The 26,424-nt window shown below is 35.3% G+C and overlaps 1 protein-coding gene across 1 annotated transcript; it reads right to left on the reverse strand.

Moving 5' to 3' along the window:
* Positions 1 to 573: 573 nt before the first annotated feature.
* Positions 574 to 26,424, reverse strand: LOC133556236 (homeobox protein Hox-B8a-like). Its single transcript, XM_061905963.1, has 2 exons — positions 25,582 to 26,424; positions 574 to 6,636 (listed from the first exon to the last, which is right to left on the reverse strand). The coding sequence occupies exons 1-2, from the start codon at positions 26,042 to 26,044 to the stop codon at positions 6,233 to 6,235; spliced, it is 867 nt and encodes a 288-aa protein (XP_061761947.1). The 5' UTR covers positions 26,045 to 26,424; the 3' UTR covers positions 574 to 6,232.

Consider the following 26,424-nt stretch of genomic DNA (forward strand, 5'->3'; position numbering starts at 1 on the left):
ATATATATATAATGAAATTTGAGTTCAATTTTAAAATGGTGTAAAAGAAGTTTTTTCAAATGTCTGACACATTTATTGTACTCAATCTGTAAGACAAGCGTGAATAAATAAACAAAGTATATAGACTAATGAGTAAATAATAAATATGTAAAAACACAACAAATAATATATCATAAGTTAGTCAAACAACACAATATGATTCACAAAATGAGATGAATAAGATGATCTAATTTTTCAATAAAGTTAAAAATGTTTACCAGGATTCTTTTTCAGTTTTTTTGGAGTTATTTATATTTATTAATCCATTTCATTACCACATACTAAATGTTTTAAGTGTTGTACGTGCATTCAGATGTTTTCAATTACATTTTTATATTTCTCGTCTTGTGTTGAAAACAATTGTTGTGCAGCCGGTTGTAAGAAGTGTGTGAAACTAATAAATCATAAAATACTGCAAGGACATGAACTCACCGTGGGGGTTCTGGAATGTAAGAGTGCCGTAATCACTGTAACTAGGAATGTGTCATGTCCAACTTTTACCCAGCAACTGAACGCAACACATGGACGCGAGTGTCAATGTGGAAATCATATTTATTGTCAGGATTTTCTTTTTTATCATCTGCACTGTGCGCATGCTTTTAACCCCAAAAGAGAAAAGAGGACAGCATAAACAAACACCATCAAAAAAACAAAGAAACAAACGAGCATTAAGTGTTTAGAAAAGAGAGCCGACCTACTCAAAGGGCATAAATAGGCAGTTTCATGTTGTTGGAACTCCACTCGTCATCTTGGTGGTTAAGAATATTCATCGCCATAACAACAACAACAACAAAGAAGTGAGAAGTACAGTAAAAAGTGCACCGTCATCATTTTAACTTAAAAACTATACAGCTGCCAAAGATCAAATTGTTAAGGATAAAACTCGGAACGATATCGAAATATTTTCACGACAAAGAAAGGAAGCTATCAGACGTCTTTTTCCCCCGCCAGACTCGGCGACTGTGTCTCAATTGGAGCACTCGGGTCCTTCGCCGCCGCCATCTTGGCTCCACGGCGGAAGGGGAGGGACTTACTTCACCGTTCAAAGAAGAAGAGAAGGTCAAGATCCGTTTGCATCGGAATCACGATTCTTATTGACCACCATTCTCAACATTTTTAGGCAATTTGTGGCCCCTAGCTATTTTTTTTAATGGCACGTGGCACGATCATTTGCATGCTAACATTAGCATGCTGGCTTCATTTGCTAATCTTACAGGTATACACCTTAGCACTAAATATGTTGTTAGTTGTTGAATGATACTGTTAGCATGCTAACCTTTTCTCCACAAATTTTATAGGTATACACCTCAGCACCTGATATTTTGTTAGTTGACAAATGAAACTGTTAGCATGCTAACAGTAACTTGCTATTTTTTTTTTGTGCAAAATTTACATGTCTACACCACATTGCTAAATATTTTGATAATTGACCAATGAAACTGTTAGCTTGCTAGCTTTGTTTTGCCAATTTTACGGGTATACACCTCAGCGCCAGATATTTTGTTAGTTGTTGAATGATATTGTTTGCATGCTTAGATTAGCATGGTATGTTTTTTTTTATTGCTAATTTGACAGGTATACACCTCAATGCTGAATATTTTGTTAGTTGACATATGAAACTGTTAGCATGCTGAGGTTAGAATACTAGCTTTTTTCTGCAAATTTTACAGGTACACACGTAAGTGCTAAAATGCTTGGTTATTTGACTAATTAAACTGTTAGAATGCTAGCTTTGTTTTGCTAATTTTACAGGTATACACCTCAGCGCTAAATATGTTGTTAGTTGTTGAATGATACTGTTAACATGCTAACAGTAGCATCCTAGCTTTTTTATCGCTAATCTTGTAGGTATACACCTTAGCGCCAGATATTTTGTTAGTTGACAAATTAAACTGTTAGCACGCTAACAGTAGCATTTTAGCTTTTTTTCGTTGTTGATTTTACAGGTATACACCTCGGTGCTAAATATTTATTTAGTTGACAAATGTAACTGTTAGCTTGCTAGCTTTGTTTTGGTAATTTTAGAGGCATACACCTCAGCGTCAGATAATTTGTTAGTTGTTGAAGGATACTGTTAGCATGCTAAGATTAGCCTGCAAAGTTTTTTTGTTTTTTGTTTTGCTAATTTTACTGGTTAAATGTTTTACTAAACGCTAAATATTTTGTTAGTTGACAAATGGAACTGTAAGCATGCTAATGTTAGAAAACTAGCTTTTTACTGTAAATTTTACAGGTACACACCTCTGTGCTAAATTTTTTGTTAAATGACAAATGAAACTGTTAGAATGCTAGCCTTGTTTTGCTAATTTTACATGTATACACCTTAGTGCTAAATATTTTGTCAATAGACAAATTAAACTGTTAGCATGCTAGCTCTGTTTTGCTAATTTTACAGGTGTATACACCATCCGGCCAAAAAGCTTATCAGTTGTCGAATGAAACTGTTAGCATGCTAACATTAGCATAGTAGCTTTTTCGGGCACATTTTACAGGTATACATTTTTGTGCCAAAAAAATGTGTTAGGTGATGAATGTTACTTTTAGCATGCTAACATTCGTAAACTAGACTTTTTAGATAATTTTGTAGGTCTACATCTTGGTCATATTATGGTACTTAATGCATGCTACCGCTAAACGGTTAGCATTGTCAACAATTCTTTCAGGTACAGACTTCAGAGCAATAGCTTCTAGTATATCAATAATGCTAAGTGCATGCTATTGCTTTTTATAGGTCATGTTTTTTGTTTTTTTACGCTATCTGGCCAGCATGCTAGCTGTTACCATTTCGCCTTCAGCATTCGCATGGAATTTTTGCTAAAATTACATTTATTAGTTTGAATTATTGTACTGTTTTTGATTGTGAATTTGACCAAAATGGCCATTCCATCCTTTCATTTGTCTGTGGCCCTCGGTGGAAAAAGTTTGGGCCCCCCTGGTTCAACATCAACAACCAGGGGGAGCTTTTGTAACTAACTTTTAATATTTCCCAAATAATTTAAGTGCAAGAATCGTGTTGAATCTGAATCATGATTCAAAATCATAAGTGTTGTTTTTGTGTTGTTTACAGTTATTGCACAGCCGAACAGTGTGGACAACAAACAGACAAACAGACAAACATTCCGTGCGACTGCTAAAGTAATGGGGCCAAAGAAAGTTGCAAGTGCCAGCACTTTGATAAAGAAGGTGAGAAACACGACTACATTTAAGAAGGAATTTGTAGCCGAGTAGGAAGTTGGTGTCTGCAATAAAAGTCAAAAGTTAAAAAGTAATTTCTACTTGTCATTAGAAAGTATTTTCACATTATTTTCTACAAATATTCTCTAATACTTCTGACTCTTTGTTTACTACTGGGTTAGACACAAGGAGGTTTGGAACCTGGTTAAAACTACAACTGTCAGAGTAGTGCTGGTACTAAGTGCACATTAGTACAGTATTACAGTAGTACAATAGTACAGTAGTAAAGTAGTACTGGTACTAAGTGTACATTAGTACCGTAGTACACTAGTACAGTAGTACAGTAGTACATTAGTACAGTAGTAAAGTAGTACTGCTACGAAGTGTACATTAGTACAGTAGTACAGTCATACAATATTACACTAGTACACCAGTACAGTAGTACTGGTACTAAGTGTACAGTAATACAGTAGCACAATAGTACAATAGTACTGGTACTAAGTGTACAGTAGTACAATAGTACAATAGTGCAATAATACAGTAGTACAGTAGTACTGGTACTAAGTGTATAGTAGTACAGTAGTGCAGTAGTACAGTGGTAGAGTAGTACAGTAGTACTGGTACTAAGTGTACAGTAGTACAGTAGCAGTGGTACTAAGTATATAGTAGTACAGTAGTACAATAGTACAGTAGTAAAGTAGTATTAGTACTAAGTGTACAACAGTACAGTAGTGCTGGTACTAAGTGTACAGTAGTACAGTGCCTAAGTGTACAGTAGTACAGTAGTAAAATAGTACGGTAGTACAGGTACTAAGTGTATTGTAGCACAATAGTACAGTAGTACAGGTACTGAGTGTACAGTAGTACAATAGTACAGTAGTGCTGGTACTAAGTGTACAGTAGTACAGGTACTAAGTGTACAGTAGTAAGATTGTACAGTAGTAAAGGTACTGAGTGTATAGTAGCACAATAGTACATTAGTACAGGTACTAAGTGTATAGTAACACAATAGTACAGTAGTACAGGTACTGAGTGTACAGTAGTACAATAGTACAGTAGTGCTGGTACTAAGTGTACAGTAGTACAGTAGTACAGGTACTAATTGTGCAGTAGTACACTAAGTGTACAGTAGTACTTCAGGATACAAGTGTCACAGTTTTTTGTGTTTTATGTACGATCTGACTCTCTGGTAATTGTTATGCTTTAGGCCCAACAAAAGGGTGTTAGGAGCCTCCCCACCACTAGTTGGCGAAGTCAATGTCACAGTGAATGTGAGAAAACAAAAGCTCGAGACGGACCTAACTTTGCTTTTTCCAAGCACGGTTGTGTAGGAAGTGAGTGTGAAGAAGAAGAAGAAGTGGATGAATTCAGGAAGTAAATCGTTAAAAAGCGTGTAGCTAGCCAGTTGTGACCCCAGCCAAGGACAATAACATCTAAACATGTATCCATGAAAATATAAAGAAGCTGCTGATGGTGTTTTTGGGAAGGACACTGTGCAAACTGAATACTAGGTATATTATATTTGAATGTGACTCACGATTCAAGTCACTTCTCCAGGGACCATTCTATTCAGAGAGGGGTCTTGCAGTGTATTGTTTGGAAAATAGAATATGGTGAAAATTTCCTCCTGGGCGCAGATGTTTATGAAATATGTGCAGATCAACTTGAAAATGTCATTCCAAACAACCCATTCTTCAACTCAGACTCGCAATAAATAAGAAATTATTTTCCCAGCAGCCTAAAAACTACTTTAGTTTTTTCTGTTCTACCTTCTAGTGCAAAGTTTTATAAACAATATTCATCATCTAAATGTTTACTTTGAAGAGCATGTTGTTAATGTGCTGTTTTGTTATTCATCATCTAAATGTGTCTCCTAGAGCCACGACCTCAACCCCATTCTGAGGTACTACTGTACTTCATGGATATAATACTGTACCTCAAGTACACCGCAATGTACTTCATGTACACAATTATGTACTTCAAGTACACAATAATGTACTTTATGTACACAATTATGTACTTCAAGTACACAATAATGTACCTCATGTACATAATGATGTACTTCATTTATACAATAATGAGCTTTATGTACACCATAATGTATTTCATGTACACAACAATGTACTTCATGTACACAATTATGTACTTCATGTACACAATAATGTACTTGATGTACACAGTAATGCACTTCATGTACACAATAATGTGCTTCGTGTACACCATAATGTACTTCCTGCACACAATAATGTATTTCATGTGCACAATTATGTACTTCATGTACACAATAATGTACTTCATGTACATAATAATGTGCATCATGTGCGCAATATGGTACTTCATGTACATGTTACTGTACTTCCAATACATATTACTGTACTTGATTTACAGTATGTACTACTGTACTTGATGTACATATTACTGTACTGCAATTACACAGTACTGTAAGCCAAGTGTGTATTACTGTACTTCCAGTACATATGACTGTACTTCATGTACATATAGTACATCTAGAACATATTACTGTACTGCATGTACATATTACTGTACTTTAAGTACATATTACTGTAATTAAAGTACATAATAATGTACTTAAAGTATGTATTTCAGTTCTTTAAGTACACATTACCGTACTTCAAGTACACATTGTTGTACTTCAAGTACACATTGTTGTACTTTTTGTACACATTACGGTACTTGAAGTACACATTGTTGTACTTTTTGTACACATTACAGTACTTCAAGTACACATTACAGTACGTCAAGTACATATTTGCAAGTATTCCATTTGAGACACACTTTCTAGTCGGATCCAGGAATCCCGCCCTCATATTCCCGATGTCCATCTCGTTATTTCCTCGGTCGGCAGAAGTTCGCCCCGAAGGAGTCGGGCGGCCATCTTGGAGAGGTCCCAGATGTTTGGAGAGCAAAGTGGCGGCCATCTTGGAGTGGTCCCAGACGTGTGGAGAGCGAAGTGGAGAGGTGGAGCAGAAGATCTCCGCCATCTTGTCCGTCCGCTCTCCTACATCTTGTGAGTTTTGTCGCAGCAGTCGTCGCTTAGGTTGGCCTGCGAGGCCGCCGTCCCCGCCACCGGCACCGCGACCACGCCTCCTCCCTCAGCTCCGCCTCCAACCTCGGCTGCGCCTCCACCTGCCCCGCCCTCCCGCAACTCCTTCTCCCTCCTCTCCCTCTCCACCGCCTCCTGTTCACTCTTGCTGCTGGGGAACTTGTCTTTGTTGTTCTCCTTCTTCCACTTCATCCTGCGGTTCTGGAACCAGATCTTCACCTGCCGTTCCGTCAGCGCCAGCGCGTGTGACACCTCGATGCGCCGCTTCCTGGTCAGGTAGGGGTTGAACAGGAACTCCTTCTCCAGCTCCAACGTCTGGTAGCGGCTGTACGTCTGCCGGCCTCGCCTCCTGCCCGCAGCTACTGGCGAGGTGTGGAGACCAAAGGGAAACAGTAGATTCGTTATTGATAGTCTTATTTACGTCTCTCACATCAAAATGATACTGTCTTAATGGGTTGTACTTTTAAAGGCCTACTGAAATGAGATTTTCTCATTCAAACGGGGATAGCGGGTCCATTCTATGTGTCATACTTGATCATTTCCTGATATTACCATATTTTTGCTAAAAGGATTTAGTAGAGAACATCCACGATAAAGTTTGCAACTTTTGGTGCTGATAAAAAAGCCTTGCCTTTACCGGAAGTCGCAGACGATGACATCGCAAGGGTGAGGGCTCCTCAGGTCTTCAAGTTGTTTATAATGGGAGCCTCCAGCAGCAAGAGCTATTCGGACCGAGAAAACGACAATTTCCCCATTAATTTGAGCGAGGATGAAAGATTTGTGGATGATGATATTGATAGCGAAGGACTAGAAAAATAAAATTTAAAAAAAAAAAAAGTTTAAAAAAAAAATGTGATTGCATTGGGACGGATTCAGATGTTTTTAGACACATTTACTAGGATAATTCTGGGAAATCCCTCATCTTTCTATTGTGTTGCTAGTGTTTTAGTGAGTTTAAATAGTACCTGATAGTCGGAGCGGTGTGTCCATGGGTGTCTTGACGCAAGTCTCTGAGGGAAGTCGACGGCAGCTGCATGGACGGCGCAAGCTCAGCTGATCTCCGGTAACGGGCGACTTTTTACCACAATTTTCTCACCGAAACCTGCCGGTTGACAAGTGGTCGGGATCCATGTTCGCTTGACTGCTCTGATCCATAGTAAAGCTTCACCTCCGGGAATTTTAATCAAGGAAACAACTTGTTTGTGTGGCTAAAGGCTAAAGCTTTCCACTTCCATCTTTCTACTTTGACTTCTGCATTATTAATTGAACAAATTGCAAAAAATTCAGCAACAAAGATGTCCAGAATACTGTTTAATTGCGCGATGAAAAGAGACGACTTTTAGCCACAAATGATGTTGTGCAAATATGTCCCCTGCAAACCGGGACGTCACGTGCACGCGTCATCATTCCACGACGTTTTCAACAAGAAACTCCCCGGGAAATGTAAAATTGTAAATTAGTAAATTAAACCGGCCGTATTGGCATGTGTTGCAATGTTAATATTTCATCATTGATATATAAACTATCAGACTGCGTGGTCGGTAGTAGTGGGTTTCAGTAGGACATCAAGGTGCAGCGTAAATATTCATAAAAATTAAAAAAAATATATATATATAACTTAAAAGAATAAATATTGCAATATGACCCAAATGATTAGTTATTGATATCCTTATTTACGTCTCTCACATCAAAATGAAACTATGAAACTGTCCTAATGGGTTCTACTTTCAAGCATCAGCGCACATATCCATACAAAACTAAAAAATTTTTTTATATATAACTTAAAAGAAGAAATCTTGCTATATAGTACACATGATAGTTATGGAATTTTCCTATTTACGTCTTTCACATCAAAATGAAACTGTCTTAATGGGTTCTACCTTTAAGCAGCGGCGTACATATCCATAAAAACATTGATTGTGAAATGATTAGTTATTGTTATTCCTACGTCTCTCAAATCAAAATGTATGAAATGGTTATACTTTTAAGCAGCAGCGTTACTGTTACATCCATAAAAACTTAAACATTAAAACTTAAAGACCTACTGAAAGCCGCCACTACCCACCACGCAGTCCGATAGTTTATATATCAATGATGAAATATTAACATTGCAACACATGCCAATACGGCCTTTTTAGTTTACTAAATTGCAAATTTGAATTTCCTGGGAGTTTCGTCTTGAAAACGTTGTGTAATGACAACGTGTATGCAAGACGTCACAGGTTTTTAGGAAGTATGAGCGCTGCGCACACACACAGCTAAAAGTCGTCTGCTTTAATGGCATAATTACACAGTATTTTGGACATCTGTGTTGTTGAATCTTTTGCAATTTGTTAAATTAATATTGGAGAAGTCACAGTAGAAAGATGGAGTTGGGAAGCTTTAGCCTTTAGCCACACAAACACACGGTGATTCATCCATCCATTTACTACCGCTTATTCCCTTTTGGAGTCACGGGGGGCGCTTCCGCCTATCTCAGCTACAATCGGGCGGAAGGCGGGGTACACCCTGGACAAGTCGCCACCTCATCGCAGGGCCAACACAGATAGACAGAGAACATTCACACTCACATTCACACACTAGAGCCAATTTAGTGTTGCCAATCAACCTATCCCCAGGTGCATGTCTTTGGAGGTGGGAGGAAGCCGGAGTACCCGGAGGGAACCCACGCATTCACGGGGAGGACATGATTCCTTGTTTAAAATTCACGGAGTTGAAACTTTCCATGGATCCCGACCACTTGTCAACCAGCAGGTTTCGGTGAGATAATCGTGGTTAAAAAGTTGCTTCTTACCGGAGATGAGCTGAGCTTGCGCCTCCCGTACAGCTGCCGTCGACTTCCCCGAGACACTGCGCGTCAATACCCGGCCATGGACGAACACTTTCGACTATCAGGTACTGTTAAACTCACTAAAACACTAGCAACACAATAGAAAGATAAGGGATTTATCCTAGTAAATTTCTCTAAAAACATATGAATCCGTCCTAATGCAACGCAATTGCAATCGCGTTTTAATTTTTTAATTTTTTTCTAGTTCGTCGCTATCAATATCCTCAAACATGAATCTTTCATCCTCGCTCAAATTAATGGGGAAATTCTCTTTTTCTTGGTCCAAATAGCACTTTTTGTTGGAGGCTCCCAATATAAACAATGTGAATATGTGAGGAGCCCTTAACGGGTGACATCATCGTCTGTGACTTCCGGTAGAGGCAGGGCTTTTCTCCAGTTGCGAACTTTATCGTGGATGTTCTTTACTAAATGCTTTCAGCAAAAATATGGCAATATCGCGAAATGATCAAGTATGACACATAGAATGGACCTGCTATCCCCGTTTAAAAAAGAAAATCTCATTTCAGGAGGCCTTTAAACATAAAAATATACAACTTAAAAGAAAACATCTTGCAATATAATACAGATGATTAGTTATTTAATATTCCTATTTACGTCTCTCAAATCAAAATGAAACTGTCTTAACGGGTTCTACTTTTAAGCAGTGGCGTACATATCCATAAAAACATTTTTTTAAATAAAATATAAATCTAAAAGAACAAATCTTGCCATATGATACAAATGATTACACTTAGATTTAGACTTCCTTTTTATTGTCATTCAAATTTGAACTTTACAGTACAAATAAGAAGGAAATTTCGTTGCATTAGCTCTTGGTAGTGCAGGTTGGAAAAAAAAGCAATAAGGTGCAGATATAAATAAATAGATTACTGTACAGATAAATACATCGCACTAATTCATATGCATTCAGGTTTATGGATGTATCTTATATTGTATTTTTAATTCCAGCGAGTTAATCCATTTTGGGGGGAGTTGAGGGGATAATTTAATTATGATGCGTTCAAGAGTTTTAGTTATTGATATTGCTATTTACGTCTCTCACATCAAAATGAAACTGTAGGAATGGGTTCCACTTTTTAAGCAGCAGCGTAAAATTTCATAAAAACTTATATATAAAAATATAGAACTTAAAAAATATATATAATAATATATATATATATTTTTTCTAAGTTATATATTTTTATATTTAAGTTAAATATATATATATATATATATATATATATATTTATATATATATATATATATATATTTATATAATTTCAAAAAAGAAATCTTGCTATATGATAGAAATTATTACTTATTGATCTTCCTATTTACGTCTCAAATCAAAATGAAACGGTGTTAATGGGTTCTACTTTTAAGCAGCAGCTTTACTGTAATATCCATAAAAACTTAAACATAAAAATGTATAACTTAAAAGAAAAACATCTTACTATATGATACAAATGATTAGTTATTATAATTACTATTTACATCTCTCAAATCAAAATGAAATTGTCTTAATGGGTTCTACTTTTAAGCAGCGGCATTACCGTATTATCCATTATTATTCCTATTTACGTCTTTGAAATGAAAATGAAACTATCTGAACGGGTTCTAATTTTAAGCAGCAGTATTACTGTAATATCCAGAAAAACGTAAACATAAAAATGAGTAACTTAAAAGAATAAATCTTGCTATATGATACAAATGATAAGTTATTGATATTCCTATTTACGTCCTTCAAATCAATATGAAACTGTATGAACAGGTTCTACTTTTAAGCAGTAGTGTTTCTGTAATATCCTTAAAACTTAAACATATATACCTGTATTTATAACTTAAAATGATATATCTTGCTCTATGATACAAATGATTTGGTATCCATCCATCCATTTTCTAACACTTGTCCCTTATGGGGCGCTGGTACATATCCCAGCTACAATCGGGCGGAAGGTGGTGTACACCCTACACAAGTTGCCACCTCATCACAGTGATTTGGTATTATTATTCCTATTCACGCATACTTGCCAAGCCTCCCGGATTTTCCGGGAGACTCACGAAATTCAGCGCCTCTCCCGAAAAGCTCCCGAAATTCAGGCGGAGCTGGAGGCCACGCCACCTCCAGCTCCATGCGGACCTGACTCAGCAATGTTGTGACCCTCTTAAACAGGACAATACTGTCATCTACTGTACATAGAATAGAATAAAATGTACTTTACTGATCCCTGGGGGAAATTCAGCACCGCAGTTCGCTCACAATAAACAATGATAATAATAAATAATATAATATATATAATATATTATATATATAATATATGAATAATATAAATATATTCTACATATATTCTACATTTAAGTGCAGTCAAGGAACATATGCATTAGGGAGTCTGTTCTGAAGCCCACAGTAAAGAGACGTAACTTCATCACTTCGCCTGGTTATTGACTCCAACCCAATATATTACACCGTCGATGAGCAAAATGAAGAAATACACTTAAAAATTCCAAAACGAATGGAAACAAGAATTTAAGTTTATCCAGAAGAGCTCGAAGGGGAAGGGGAATGTGCTTGTAAATTTTGTAGAACTGACTTCTCCATTGAAGACGGTAGCCGAACGGATATACTCAGTCATGAACGGTCAGCGAAGCACAAAGTGTCTGCAGCGCAGCATCGTTCACAACCCAGTAGTAAGGGGCCACCTCGCAAAATGATGGTGTAACTTATGCTGAGACAAAAATGGCTATGCTGATAGCTGGAAGCAACATCCCTTGCTCAATTGCGGATGTCTGAAACAAATCTGTGAAGGATATGTTCCCGGATTCGGAGATCGCTCGCCAGTACGCAAATGGCAGAACAAAGGTTTCTCAGATAGTGAAAGGTAAGTGTTGTTGTTATTTTTTAGTAACCAGCAAACACAGCACACTTAGTAGAACAACTGTGTTTTTATTACTGTGTATTTGATAGGTGCTGTCGGAAATTCAACTATTTATTTTGGCTACTCCTGTGGTAAATTTTAAATGTGCTGTATAAATAAAGTTGATTTGATTTTATTTGATTTATATATATATATATATATATATATATATATATATATATATATATATATATATATGAAATACTCGAGTTGGTGAATCATATACTCCTCCCCTCTTAACCACGCCCCCCGCGCCAACCACACCCCCAACCACGCCTCCGCCCCACCCCTGGCCACGCCCCCCACAGGAGGTCTCAAAGTTGGCAAGTATGTATTTACGTCTCTCAAATTAAAATGAAACGAGGTGTGGCGAGCAATGGGAAACAGTAGATTCGTTATCATTAGTCCTATTTACGTATCTCACATGAATGAAACTGTATGAATGGGTTCTACTTTCACGAAGCAGTATAAATATCCAAGAAAACTTTAAAAAATTAAATACATGAAAAAATAATACATTTTGCTATATGTTACAAATGATTAGTTATTGATACTCCTATTTACGTCTCTCAAATCAAAATAAAAATGTCTGAATGGGTTCTACTTTTAAGCAGCAGCATTACTCTAATATCTATAAACACTTAAAATAATAGATCTTGCTATATGATACAAATGATTGGTTATTATTATTTGTATTTACGTCTCTGAAATGAAAATGAAACTATCTGAACGGTTTCTACTTTTAAGCAGCAGTATTACTGGAATATCCAGAAAAACTTAAACATAAAAATGAGTAACTTAAAAGAATAAATCTTGCTATATGATACAAAAGATAAGTTATTGATATTCCTATTTAAGTCTCTCAAATCAAAATGAAACTGTATGAACGGGGTCTACTTTTAAGCAGTAGTGTTACTGTAATATCCATAAAAAAATAAACATAAAAATGTATAACCTAAAAGAATATATCTTGCTCTATGATACACATGATAATTTATTTATATTCATGTTTATATCTCTCAAATCAAATTTTAATTGTATGAATGGGTTCTACTTTTAAGCAGCATTATTGCTGTAATATACATGTCATGTCTTGTGATCATGTTTTGTTTAGTTATGTTCTGTTTTGCTTAAGACTCCATTGTTTGCTGTTTTTGCACTTCCTTGTTTGTTTTGTTTCCATGACTACCCATTAGTTTTCACCTGTCTTTATGTCACGCACCTGTCTCACGTTTTGCACTCGCACACCTGTCACTAATCATGTCTATTATTTAAAGCGAAAGTTTCCAGGAAGTCAGCCCGGCGACTTTACCTCTACTCAAGTCATGCCAAGTTACCTCCACTCTGTTTCATGCCATGTTTACGGTTTCATGCTCAGTTCTCGCTGCTTGTTTCATAGTTCCATGCCAAGTACGTTTTTTTTTATTATCGATAGTTTCTGCCTTTGCAAGTTTTGTTTCATTAGTCAAGTTTGTTTTCCGCCATTGTGTGCGCCTTTTGTTTGCTTTTTTTTTGTGGTTATAGTGTTAAAATAAAAGATGTCATTACCTTCCTGCCTTGCCCGCTCCAACTTTCCTTTGCATTCGGAAAAACAAACCCCCAAGTCCACGTGTTGACAATTCATAAACACTTCAACATAAAACTATATAAAAGACTTAAGAGAAAAAATCTTGCCAAATGTTCTTGTCATATTTTTGAACATTATATAATGTACATATAGACATGTACTTAATTGAAGTATTTTAAATAAAAATGTACACATGTATGACAATTTTATTGTATAATAGTATGCTCAGTTGGTGTGTATCTACTAAAGGAAGAGGGTTTTTATTTATTCATTTTTAATAATAAGATTACAAAATAATATAATGTGTCGACCTCAAGGTTGTATAAAGTGATACATGGATTTCAAACTAAAATACAAGCACACAAACCTGAACATGTGAAAACGTGGGCATTTTCACAACTATTGATTGAAGAAAAATTTTATGTTTCAATAGAAAAGTACAAATATCCATCCACCCATCCATTTACTACCGCTTATCCCTTTTGGGGTTGCGGGGGTTGCTGGAGCCTATCTCAGCTGCATTCGGGCTGAGATAGGCCCCTGGACAAGTCGCCACCTCATCACAGGGCCAACACAGATAGACAGATAACATTCACACTCACATTCACAGACTAGGGCCGATTTAGTGTTGCCAATCAACCTATCCCCAGGTGCATGTCTTTGGAGGTGGGAAGAAGCCGGAGTACCCGGAGGGAACCCACGCATTCACGGGGAGAACATACAGACTCCACACAGAAAGATCCCGAGCCTGGGATTGAACCCAGGACTGCACCTTCGTATTGTGACGCACTAACCCCTCTCTTCCACCGTGATGTTATTATCTTTAACAATGAACTACATTTTACAAATGTTGTTTTGCATAATGCATGTATGTATATTATGTATGATATGATATGATATTATATTATATTTTACTATATATTATATTGTATTATATCATATTATGTTAGATTATATTTTTTTATATCACATTACAATATATTATAAGATATTTTACTATATTATTTTATATTATATTACATGCGATTACATTACATTACATTACATTACATTAAATTATATTATATTATATTACATTATATTATTTTATATTATATTACATTATATTGTATTATATTTTATTGTATTACAATACATTATATTATATGATATTATATTATTTTACATTATGTTATATTATATTGTGTTACATTGTAATGTATATGTTGTATTACAATATATTGTATTATATTACATTATACTGTAATATATTACATAATATTATATCATATTTTACTTTATTATAATATACTATATTATATTGTATTATATTGCATTTTATTATATTTCCATCCATCCATTTTCTACCGCTTATTCCCTTTCGGGGTCGCGGGGGGTGCTGGCGCCTATCTCAGCTACAATCGGGCGGAAGGCGGGGTACACCCTGGACAAGTCGCCACCTCATCGCAGGTCCAACACAGCTAGACAGACAACATTCACACTCACATTCACACACTAGGGCCAATTTAGTGTTGCCAATCAACCTATCCCCAGGTGCATGTCTTTGGAAGTAGGAGGAAGCCGGAGTACCCGGAGGGAACCCACGCACTCACGGTGAGAACATGCAAACTCCACATAGAAAGATCCCGAGCCTGGATTTGAACCCAGGACTGCAGGACCTTCGTATTGTGAGGCAGACGCACTAACCCCTCTTCCACCGTGAAGCCCTTATTATATTTCATTCAATTAAATTGTATTATAATATATTACATTATATTATATCATATTTTACTTTATTATGATATACTATATTATATTGTATTATATTGCATTTTATTGTATTTCATTCAATTAAATTGTATTATCCATCCATCCATCCATTTCCTACCGCTTATTCCCCTTTGGGGTCGCGGGGGCGCTGGTGCCTATCTTAGCTACAATTGGGCGGAAGGCGGCGTACACCCTGGACAAGCCACCACCTCATCCCAGTATAATATATTATGTTATATTATATTATATTATATTATATTATATTACATTACATTAAGTTGTATTATATCTTATTATATTATATTATATTATATTATATTATATTATATTATATTATATTATATTATACTATAATATAGCAGGGGTCACCAACGCGGTGCCCGCGGACACCAGGTAGCCCATAACGATCAGATGGGTCACCCGCTGGCCTGTTCTAAAAATAGCTCAAATAGCAGCACTTACCAGTGAGCTGCCTCTATTTTTTTTATTTTTTTTTATTTATTTACTAGCAAGCTGGTCTTGTTTTGCTCAACATTTTTAATTCTAAGAGAGACAAAACTCAAATAGAATTTAAAAAGCCAAGAAAATATTTTAAAGACTTGGTCTTCACTTGTTTAAATACATTCATTTATTGTTTTACTTTGCTTCTTAGAACTTTCAGAAAGAAAATTTCAGAGAAGAAAAATACAACCTTAAAAATGATTTTAGGATTTCTAAACACATATACCTTTTTACCTTTTAAGTTCCTTCTTCTTCTTTCCTGACAATTTAAAATTTAAAGCCCACCAGGCTGCACCAAACTTTTGGTGCCTTGTTGACACAGAAAAGTACAGTGGTGTATGCGCAGCAGTTATGAAGGTTGCAAGCCTGTTTGGTTCAACTTATCTTTGTGAATCAGGCTTTTCTGACATGAACTTCATCAAGAACAAACACAGAACACGCCTCACTGATATACATCTGCAAGACTCACTCAGAGTTGCAGTGTCAAGTTACACAGCAGAGTACAACACACTAGTTAACAGCATGCAATGCCAGGCTTCCCACTAACTGAAAAATAAACAGATAACAGATTTGGTGTCCAGTTCAAAGTGTGACATGATTTATTTAAAAATTTGAGAGTTGACTTTTGTATTTTACATGAGTTATTATTTGTACAAACATGATGCAAAGTAATTCATGATTTGTTAAAATTGTTCAGTGGCTAGCTAGTTAAAAAGGGATATTGTGATTTCACAAGACTGTCTTAGAAGTGAACATTTGAAAATGTTCTATTTGAAAAATGTGCACTCAGAGAAAATATAAAAATAAAGTGTTGCATATTGATATTTATCTGTTTCTATATACCTGTATATATTTATTGTGAGAAATCATTAAGATGATCAGTGTTTCCACAAAGATAAATATAATTAATTATAAATAATAACATAGAGTTAAAGGTGAATTGAGCAAATTGGCTATTTCTGGCAATTTATTTAAGTGTGTATCACACTGGTAGCCCTTCGCATTAATCAGTATCCAAGAAGTAGCTAGCTCTTGGTTTCAAAAAGGTTGGTGACCCCTGTATTATAGCATAGTATAGTATAGTATAGTATAGTATAGTATAGTACGTTTGTGTATCTATAGACCTTATAAAGAAATCCTGTATTGATGGAGAGATGAAGAAAAATGTATTTTAAATATAATAAAGGCACTGCATTTGAATGAGTGTGTGTGTGTGTGTGTGTGTGTGTGTGTGTGTGTGTGTGCGTGCGTGCGTGCGTGCGTGCGTGTGTGTGTATTTATAATTTTGCCAGCCAATCATCACGCTGCAATATCTCAGAGGGCAAATTCAAAGTGTGAATTTGCACGCTACTCCCGGCCGATTAAACACATGGGACATTTATGCCAGTGATTATATTTCCATAAAAATGTTTGTCCTCCTCTTTGATGGCCGACCATAAAACGCCATGGAGGCGGCACATGGAGCAAATATGCCGCTGATCATAAATATTTGACAGAAGAAGCTGGCGGCTTGTAAATCTGCACAATTGATGGCCTGAGCTTCAAACCACGTGTGCATTGAGGGTGGACTCCCAATGAATATTTCATCTCAATGTCTGCTACACGTATGATGGATTAGAGACTGTGTATAAACGCTATATGATGGTTTATAGAGTGTATAAACACTCTATGATGGGTTATAGAGTGTATAAACGCTATATGATGGGTTATAGAGTATATAAACACTCTATGATGGGTTATAGAGTGTATAAACGCTATATGATGGGTTATAGAGTATATAAACGCTATATGATGGGTTATAGAGTGTATAAACACTCTATGATGGGTTATAGAGTATATAAACGCTATATGATGGGTTATAGATTGTATAAACACTCTATGATGGCTTATAGAGTGTATAAACACTATATGATGGGTTATAATAACTACTTTTTCAAATATATATTTAATCTCAATGTCCGCTACAGGTATAATGGATTATAGAGTGTATAAAAACTTTATGTTGGGCTATAGAGTGTATAAACACTATATGATGGATTATAGAGAATATAAATGCTATATGATGGATTATAGAGAATGTAAATGCTATATGATGGATTATAGAGTGTATAAACACTCTATGATGGTTTATAGAGTATATAAACGCTATATGATGGGTTATAGAGTGTATAAACACGATATGATGGATTATAGAGTGTATAAACGCTATATGATGGGTTATAATAACTACTTTTTCAAATATATATTTAATCTCAATGTCCGCTACAGGTATAATGGATTATAAAGTGTATAAAAACTTTATGTTGGGCTATAGAGTGTATAAACACTATATGATGGATTATAGAGAATATAAATGCTATATGATGGATTATAGAGAATGTAAATGCTATATGATGGATTATAGAGTGTATAAACACTATATGATGGCTTATAGAGTATATAAACGCTATATGATGGGTTATAGAGTGTATAAACACTATATGATGGATTATAGAGGGTATAAACGCTATATGATGGATTATAGAGTGTATAAACACTATATGATGGATTATAGAGAGAATAAACACTATATGATGGATTATAGAGAGTATATACACTCTATATGATGGGTTATAGAATAGAATAGAATAGAATAGAATAGAATAGAATAGAATAGAAAGTACTTTATTGAGCCCTGGGAGAAATTCAGCATATAGAGTATCAACGCTACATGATGAATTATAGAGAGTATATAAATGCTATATAATGTATTATAGAGTGTATAAACACTATATGATGGATTATAGAGAATATAAATGCTATATGATGGATTATAGAGAATGTAAACGCTATATGATGGATTATAGCGTGTATAAACGCTATATGATGGCTTATAGAGTGTATAAACGCTATATGATGGATTATAGAGTGTATGAACGCTATATGATGGATTATAGAGTGAATAAACACTATATGATGGATTATAGAGTGAATAAACATTATATGATGGATTATAGATAGTATATACACTCTATATAATGGGTTATAAAATAGAATGGAATGGAATAGAATAGAATAGAATAGAATAGAATAGAATAGAATAGAAAGTACTTTATTGAGCCCTGGGAGAAATTCAGCATATAGAGTATAAACGCTACATGATGAATTATAGAGAGTATATAAATGCTATATAATGGATTATAGAGTGTATAAACACTATATGATGGATTATAGAGAATATAAATGCTATATGATGGATTATAGAGAATGTAAATGCTATATGATGGATTATAGCGTCTATATGATGGTTTATAGAGTATATAAACGCTATATGATGGGTTATAGAGTGTATAAACACTATATGATGGATTATAGAGTGTATAAACGCTATATGATGGATTATAGAGTGTATAAACGCTATATGATGGATTATAGAGTGTATGAACGCTATATAATGGATTATAGAGTGAATAAACACTATATGATGGATTATAGAGAGTATATACGCGCTAAATGATGGGTTATAGAATAAAATAGAATAGAAAGTACTTTATAGAGCCCTGGGAGAAATTCAGCATATAGAGTATAAACGCTACATGATGGATTATAGAGAGTATATAAATGCTATATAACGGATTATAAAGTGTGTAAACACTATATGATCGATTATAGAGCGTATAAACTCTATATGATGGATTATAGAGTGTATAAACGCTATATGGTGGATTATAGAGTGTATAAACGCTATATGATGGATTATAGAGTGAAGAAACACTATATAGTGGATTATAGAGTGTATAAAGGCTATATGATGGATTATAGAGTGTATATAGGCTATATGATGGATTATAGAGTGTATAAAGGCTATATGATGGATTATAGAGTGTATAAACGCTATATGATGGATTATAGAGTGTATAAAGGCTATATGATGGATTATAGAGTGTATATAGGCTATATGATGGATTATAGAGTGTATAAACGCTATATGATGGATTATAGAGTGAATAAACACTATTGGATGGATTATAGAGTGTATAAACGCTATATGATGGATTATAGAGTGTATAAACGCTATATGATGGATTATAGAGTGAATAAACACTATATGATGGATTATAGAGTGAAGAAACACTATATGGTGGATTATAGAGTGTATAAAGGCTATATGATGGATTATAGAGTGTATATAGGCTATATGATGGATTATAGAGTGTATAAAGGCTATATGATGGATTATAGAGTGTATATAGGCTATATGATGGATTATAGAGTGTATAAAGGCTATATGATGGATTATAGAGTGTATAAAGGCTATATGATGGATTATAGAGTGTATAAAGGCTATATGATGGATTATAGAGAATATAAAGGCTATATGATGGATTATAGAGAGTATATACACGCTATATGATGGGTTGTAGAATAGAATAGAATAGAAAGTACTTTATTGATCCCTGGGAGAAATTCAGCATATAGAGTATAAACGCTACATGATGGATTATAGAGAGTATATAAATGCTATATAATGGATTATAAAGTGTATAAACACTATATGATCGACTATAGAGCGTATAAACTCTATATGATGGATTATAGAGTGTATAAACGCTATATGATGGATTATAGAGTGAATAAACACTATATGATGGATTATAGTGTATAAAGGCTATATGATGGATTATAGAGTGTATAAAGGCTATATGATGAATTATAGAGTGTATAAACGCTATATTATGGATTATAGAGTGAATAAACACTATATGATGGATTATAGAGTGTATAAAGGCTATATGATGGATTATAGAGAGTATATACACGCTATATGATGGGTTATAGAATAGAATAGAATAGAAAGTACTTTTTGATCCATGGGAGAAATTCAGCATATAGAGTATAAACGCTACATGATGGATTATAGAGAGTATATAAATGCTATATAATGGATTATAGAGTGTATAAACGCTATATGATGGATTATAGCGTGTATAAATGCTATATGATGGATTATAGAGTGAATGAACTTTATATGATTAATTATAGAGTGTATAAACGCTATATGAGGGTTTATAGAGTGTATAAAGGCTATTTCAGGGGTCGGGAACCTTTTTGGCTGACAAAGCCATTCAAGCCAAATATTTTAAAAAGTATTTGCGTGAGAGCCATATAATATTTTTCTTAAGACTGTATACAACTAAATGCGTGCATTTTTAAGTAAGACCAACATTTTTAGAGTATAATACGTCTCTTATTGTTTTTAATAACATTGTTATTTTGAAGGTAACCAACAACAAATAAAATACTTCTTACTATTAATGCGACTTCTTGAACAGGTACGGTAGAAACCGGATGAATGGATTAAAATGCATGAGAATGTTTTATATTTTGAACGTTATTTTTGACACTGTGATTACCAGCGGAATTATTCATTACTTACTGTGTTACGCAATGTCAGCTAAGATTTATCTAAGAGCCAGGTGCAGTCATCAAAAGAGCCACATCTGGCTCTAGAGCCATAGGTTCCCTACCCCTGGGCTATATGATGGATTATGGAGAATATAAAGGCTATATGATGGATTATAGAGAATATAAAGGCTATATGATGGAATATAGAGAGTATATAAATGCTATATGATGGGTTTTAGAATAGAATAGAAAGTACTTTATTGATCCCTGGGAGAAATTCAGCATATAGAGTATAAACGCTACATGATGGATTATAGAGAGTATATAAATGCTATATAATGGATTATAAAGTGTATAAACACTATATGATTGATTATAGAGCGTATAAACTGTATATGATGGATTATAGAGTGTATAAACGCTATATGGTGGATTATAGAGTGTATAAACGCTATATGATGGATTATACAGTATATATTCCGAGGATGTCGTAGTCGTAATGGTTTGTACAGTCCTTTGAGACATTTGTGATTTAGGGCTATATAAATAAACATTGATTGATTGATTGATAAACGCTCTATGGTGCATCATAGAGTGTACAAACGCTAAATGATGGATTATAAAGAGTGTATAAACACTATATGATGGGTTATAAAATAGAATAGAATAGAAAGTACTTTATTGATCCCTGGGGGAAATTCAGCATATAGAGTGTATAAACGCTATTTGATGGATTAGAGAGAGTATATAAACGTTATTTGGTGGATTATAGAGTGTATAAACAGTATATGATGGATTATAGAGTATTAACTCTATATGATGGATTATAGAGAATATATAAACGCTATATGATGAATTATAGAGTGTATATAAATGCGTTATGATGGATTATAGCGTATGAAAACACTCGATAATGGATTATAGAGAGTGTATAAACGCTATTTAGCACTAATTTGCATAGTATGTTGTGTGTACATCAGTTATTATTGCACATTACTCAGCACTCATTAGTCACCTTTATTCTGACAAAGGTCTCAACAGGAAGTGACGCCATGAAGTGAATAAACTCTGCTTCATCCTGCTACTTTTCCAGCACGGAGCCGACGTCCTTTAATGAAGTCTAACTCGCACATTTTCATGGGCGGGAAATTGCCGGCGTAAATATTGTGGAAGTGGAGCTGACATTTTCACACCGCCGCCATAAAAATATGAGAGCCATCAAATCTCATCAACGCAATTAAAAAGCATTTCAGGTGAAAAGATTTCACTTTTCTAACACAATGAGCTTTTTTTCCCCTCCCGCCAATCATTTCTTTATGCTAATGTACAATTTTAGTACGTTTTTTTTACTCTTTGTTTGTGTCGTGTGGCTTTGAGTTATGTAGTCGTCAGCTGCAGAGTGCTAAAGATGGGAGAAAATAAAGGGCACACACACACACGCACAACCACACACACACACACAAACACAAACACACACACACACACACACACCGCTGCGAGGCACTTTACAGCAGCAGCTTGTAAAAAAAGCAACAAGTAATATTTACTCACTTTCACCAGCAAGAGAATAAAATAGTATTGTTGTCGTATTGTTCCTTTATTTTATGGGCGTGTATAGCCACTGACATAGTGTGACTTTAACACATTTAATATTTAACATATTGTCACAAGATGAATATTAATATAATTTTTCAACATTACATTGTGGAGCCTCGTAGTTTTATTGAACATTTTAGTGACACTTTTGCACCTTTCAACATTCAAATGTCACCTGCGTGATTATTCATGTTTCTATTTATTGCAGATATTTTCTCATAAATAACCGCGTATCTATTGTGATTGTTATGGCAAATTTGGGAATGTATTGCATATTTCTAATGTCTTTCCTGTGAAATTATTTCGTATTTTTGGCAAATTCTTGCACATTGATTAATTAAATATTGATTGCAGATTGGTTGCATATTTATTGTGGGTTTTTTTGGGGGGGATTTTTTTTTTTGCGTATTCTCTACGTATAAATTTTGTATTTACCCCAACTATATTGCAATTCATTGAGTATGTACTGTGTATTTGGTGCATATTGTTTAAAGATTGATTGCAAAGTTGTTGCATATTTATTGTGTTTTTTTGCCAATTTTCTACTTATTAATTCTGTATTTATCACAACTATTTTCCATATCATTGAGTATGTATTCTGTATTTTTGCATATTGCTTACATATTTATTACAAATGTATTGCATATTTATTGTGTTTTTTGCATTTTTAATTTTTTTGCCTGTTTTCTATTTATTAATTATTTCTTTATCGGGAATGTATTGCACATCATTGAGTATGTATTGTGTATATGTTGCAAAGTTCTTGTGTATTTCTTAAACATGTATTTTAAATTTATTTCAAAGTATTTTCCGTATTTATTGTATCTTTCTTGCATACTCATTATATATATATGTATATATATATATATATATATATATATATATATATATATATGTATATATATATATATATATATATATATATATATGTATATGTGTGTGTGTGTGTGTGTGTGTGTGTGTGTTTGCATGTTCCTTACAAATGTTATTGTGTATTTATTGCAAATGTATTCCATATCTACAACATACATTTGACATATTAATTCTGTATGTATTGTACATTTCTTGCATATTAATTGAGTATGTACTGCATATGTTGTGCACATTGCTTACATAGTAATTGCACGCTTGTTTCCAATTTCTTGCAAACTAATTGTTTGTAACTTGCATATTTTGTACAATCATTGATCATGCATGATGCATTTCTTGCATGTTTTTTACATTGTTAACATTTGACATATTAATTATGTTTGTATTGTGCATTTACAGCATTAATTTAATATTAATTGAGTATGCATTACGCAATTTGCTATGCTTAAATAGAAATTGCAAATTTGTTGAATAGTTTTCGGATATTTTTTTGTGCGTGTTTGCATGTTTATTACATATTTGTTGTGTATTTATTGCTAATTTCTTCCGTCTCTATCGCATACATTTGTCATATTAATTATGTATGTATTGTACATATCTTGCATATTACTGCGTACGTCATGCACATTGCTTACATAGTAATTGCTCATTTGTTTCCCATTTCTTGCGTATTAATTGTTTTTAACTTGCATATTTTCTACAATAATTGAGTATGTATGATGTATTTCTTGCATATTGTTTACATTGTTAACATTTGACATATTAACTATGTATGCATTGTACATTTATTGCATGAATTTAATATCAATTGAGTATGCATTGCGCAATTTACTATGCTTACATAGTAATGGCAAATGCGTTGTATATTTATCGCATGTTTATTGTGTGTTTTTGCATGTTTCCTACATATGTGTTGCGTATTTATTGCACATTTCTTCAGTCTCTATTGCATATATTTGACATATTAAATCTGTATTCAATGTACATTTATTGCATATTACTGCGTATCTCATGCACATTGCTAACATAGTAATGGCTCATTTGTTTCCCATTTCTTGTGTATTAATTGTTTGTAACTTGCATATTTTCTACAATAATTGAGTATGTATCGTGTATTTCTTGCAGATTTATTGCAAATGTGTTTGCACATTTCTTTTTGTGTCCTTATTGTGAATGTCTTGGTATTTGTTATACATTAAGTGTACATTTCATGCCAAATAATTGACATTTCTTGCATATAGCAAACGTGTTGCGTATTTGTGTCTATATTGTGTGTTATTGCATATTTATTACACATATATTGTGGATTTCCTGATATTGGCGATATATTTAGTGTACATTTTTTGCGAATTAATACATATTTCTTCTGTCTTTATTGTAAAGGTATTGGTATTTAATAGACATGAATTCTATATTTGGTGAACTTTTTTTTTTTTGCAAATTAAGCCATATTGCGTATTTGTTGCATAATTTTTGTGGGTATTATGCCTTTTTTTCACAGATCAATTCAGCATTTATTGCAAAATATCTTGCATATTCATCGAGTATTTCCTGAATATTTTTAGTTTTAGTGCTCAGAGTGCCGTGAAAGTGGGGTTTTGAGCGTGTGCGTGGACCACCCCTCCCCCCCTTCAAACCTCCTCCCGCTCCCGGCCACCGTGTAGTTGAATAATTGAGAAGTCGTAAAAAAAAAAAAAAAAAGGGGGCCGAAAGGTCGTAAAAGTTGAGCTGAGGTTTAAAAGTGTTTGCTGCAGAAGTGAACCATCTGGGTTCATGTTCCCCACGCCACGGTCGCGCGCACGCGCACCGGTCAATAACGCACAAGTTCGGCGATAAAACCGTAAAAGTTTGAGTCGCTCCTTTACGCGCAGGACGAAGAGAAGCGTCTCACCTTGCGGCCTCATCCACGGGAAGAGTTGCGTGGGCGACGGACTCTGCTCGGTGCCGTCCGCGTCGTCGCCGCCGCCGCCGCCGAGTCCCGCGGGCGCGCCGCCGCCAAGCTTGCAGTCTCCGTAGGGGATGAGGTCTGCGTCCTGCGCGGCCGCGGCGCCAAACAGCGTCTGCCGCTGCAGCGCGTCGTAGCCGTAGAAGTTGGCGGGCTCGCCGCCGTGGCACGTGACCGCACACGGGCTCTGCTGGTAGGGGTTGGCGGGCAGCGGGGACGCGCCGTGGTGGTAGAAGTCCTGGATCTGCGCGCCGTGCTGGAAGGAGGCTCCGGAGCCCGGGCCGTACACCACCGTGGGCCGCGTGGACGCCGCCAGGTCCTGCGCGAAGCCGCACTCGTAGTAGTTTGGCCGCAGCGAGTCCGCGCTCTTGTACTTGGAGAAGAGCGAATTGACGAAGTACGAACTCATCTTGCCCCACGCGAGTCCGTGGCGACTGTGGGGGACCGCCGGTGTACCGCCGGTGTACCGGCCAGGCCAGCAGAGCGCGGGGACGATACGAGGCGCTCAGCCCGATCCCATGCAACGTCCGGCCGGGAAGAGGAGGAGGAAGAGGAGGAGGAGGAGGAGGAGGAGGAAGAAAAGAAAAGGAGAAGAGGAGAAGAAAGGAGGAGGAAGATATCAGCCGATATCGCGATTCTTCTGAAAGCTTCTTGCTCTCAAACGCTTTTTGTGATTTACTCTCCTGCAAATCACTTCTTTCATATTCTCTCTCTCTCTCTCTCTCTCTCTCTCCCTGTTCTCTCTCTCTCCCTATCTTTACCCCCTCTCCCTCTCTCTACCCTCTCACT

Source organism: Nerophis ophidion, linkage group LG07 (genome assembly GCF_033978795.1).
Source record: "Nerophis ophidion isolate RoL-2023_Sa linkage group LG07, RoL_Noph_v1.0, whole genome shotgun sequence".
Taxonomy (NCBI): domain Eukaryota; kingdom Metazoa; phylum Chordata; class Actinopteri; order Syngnathiformes; family Syngnathidae; genus Nerophis; species Nerophis ophidion.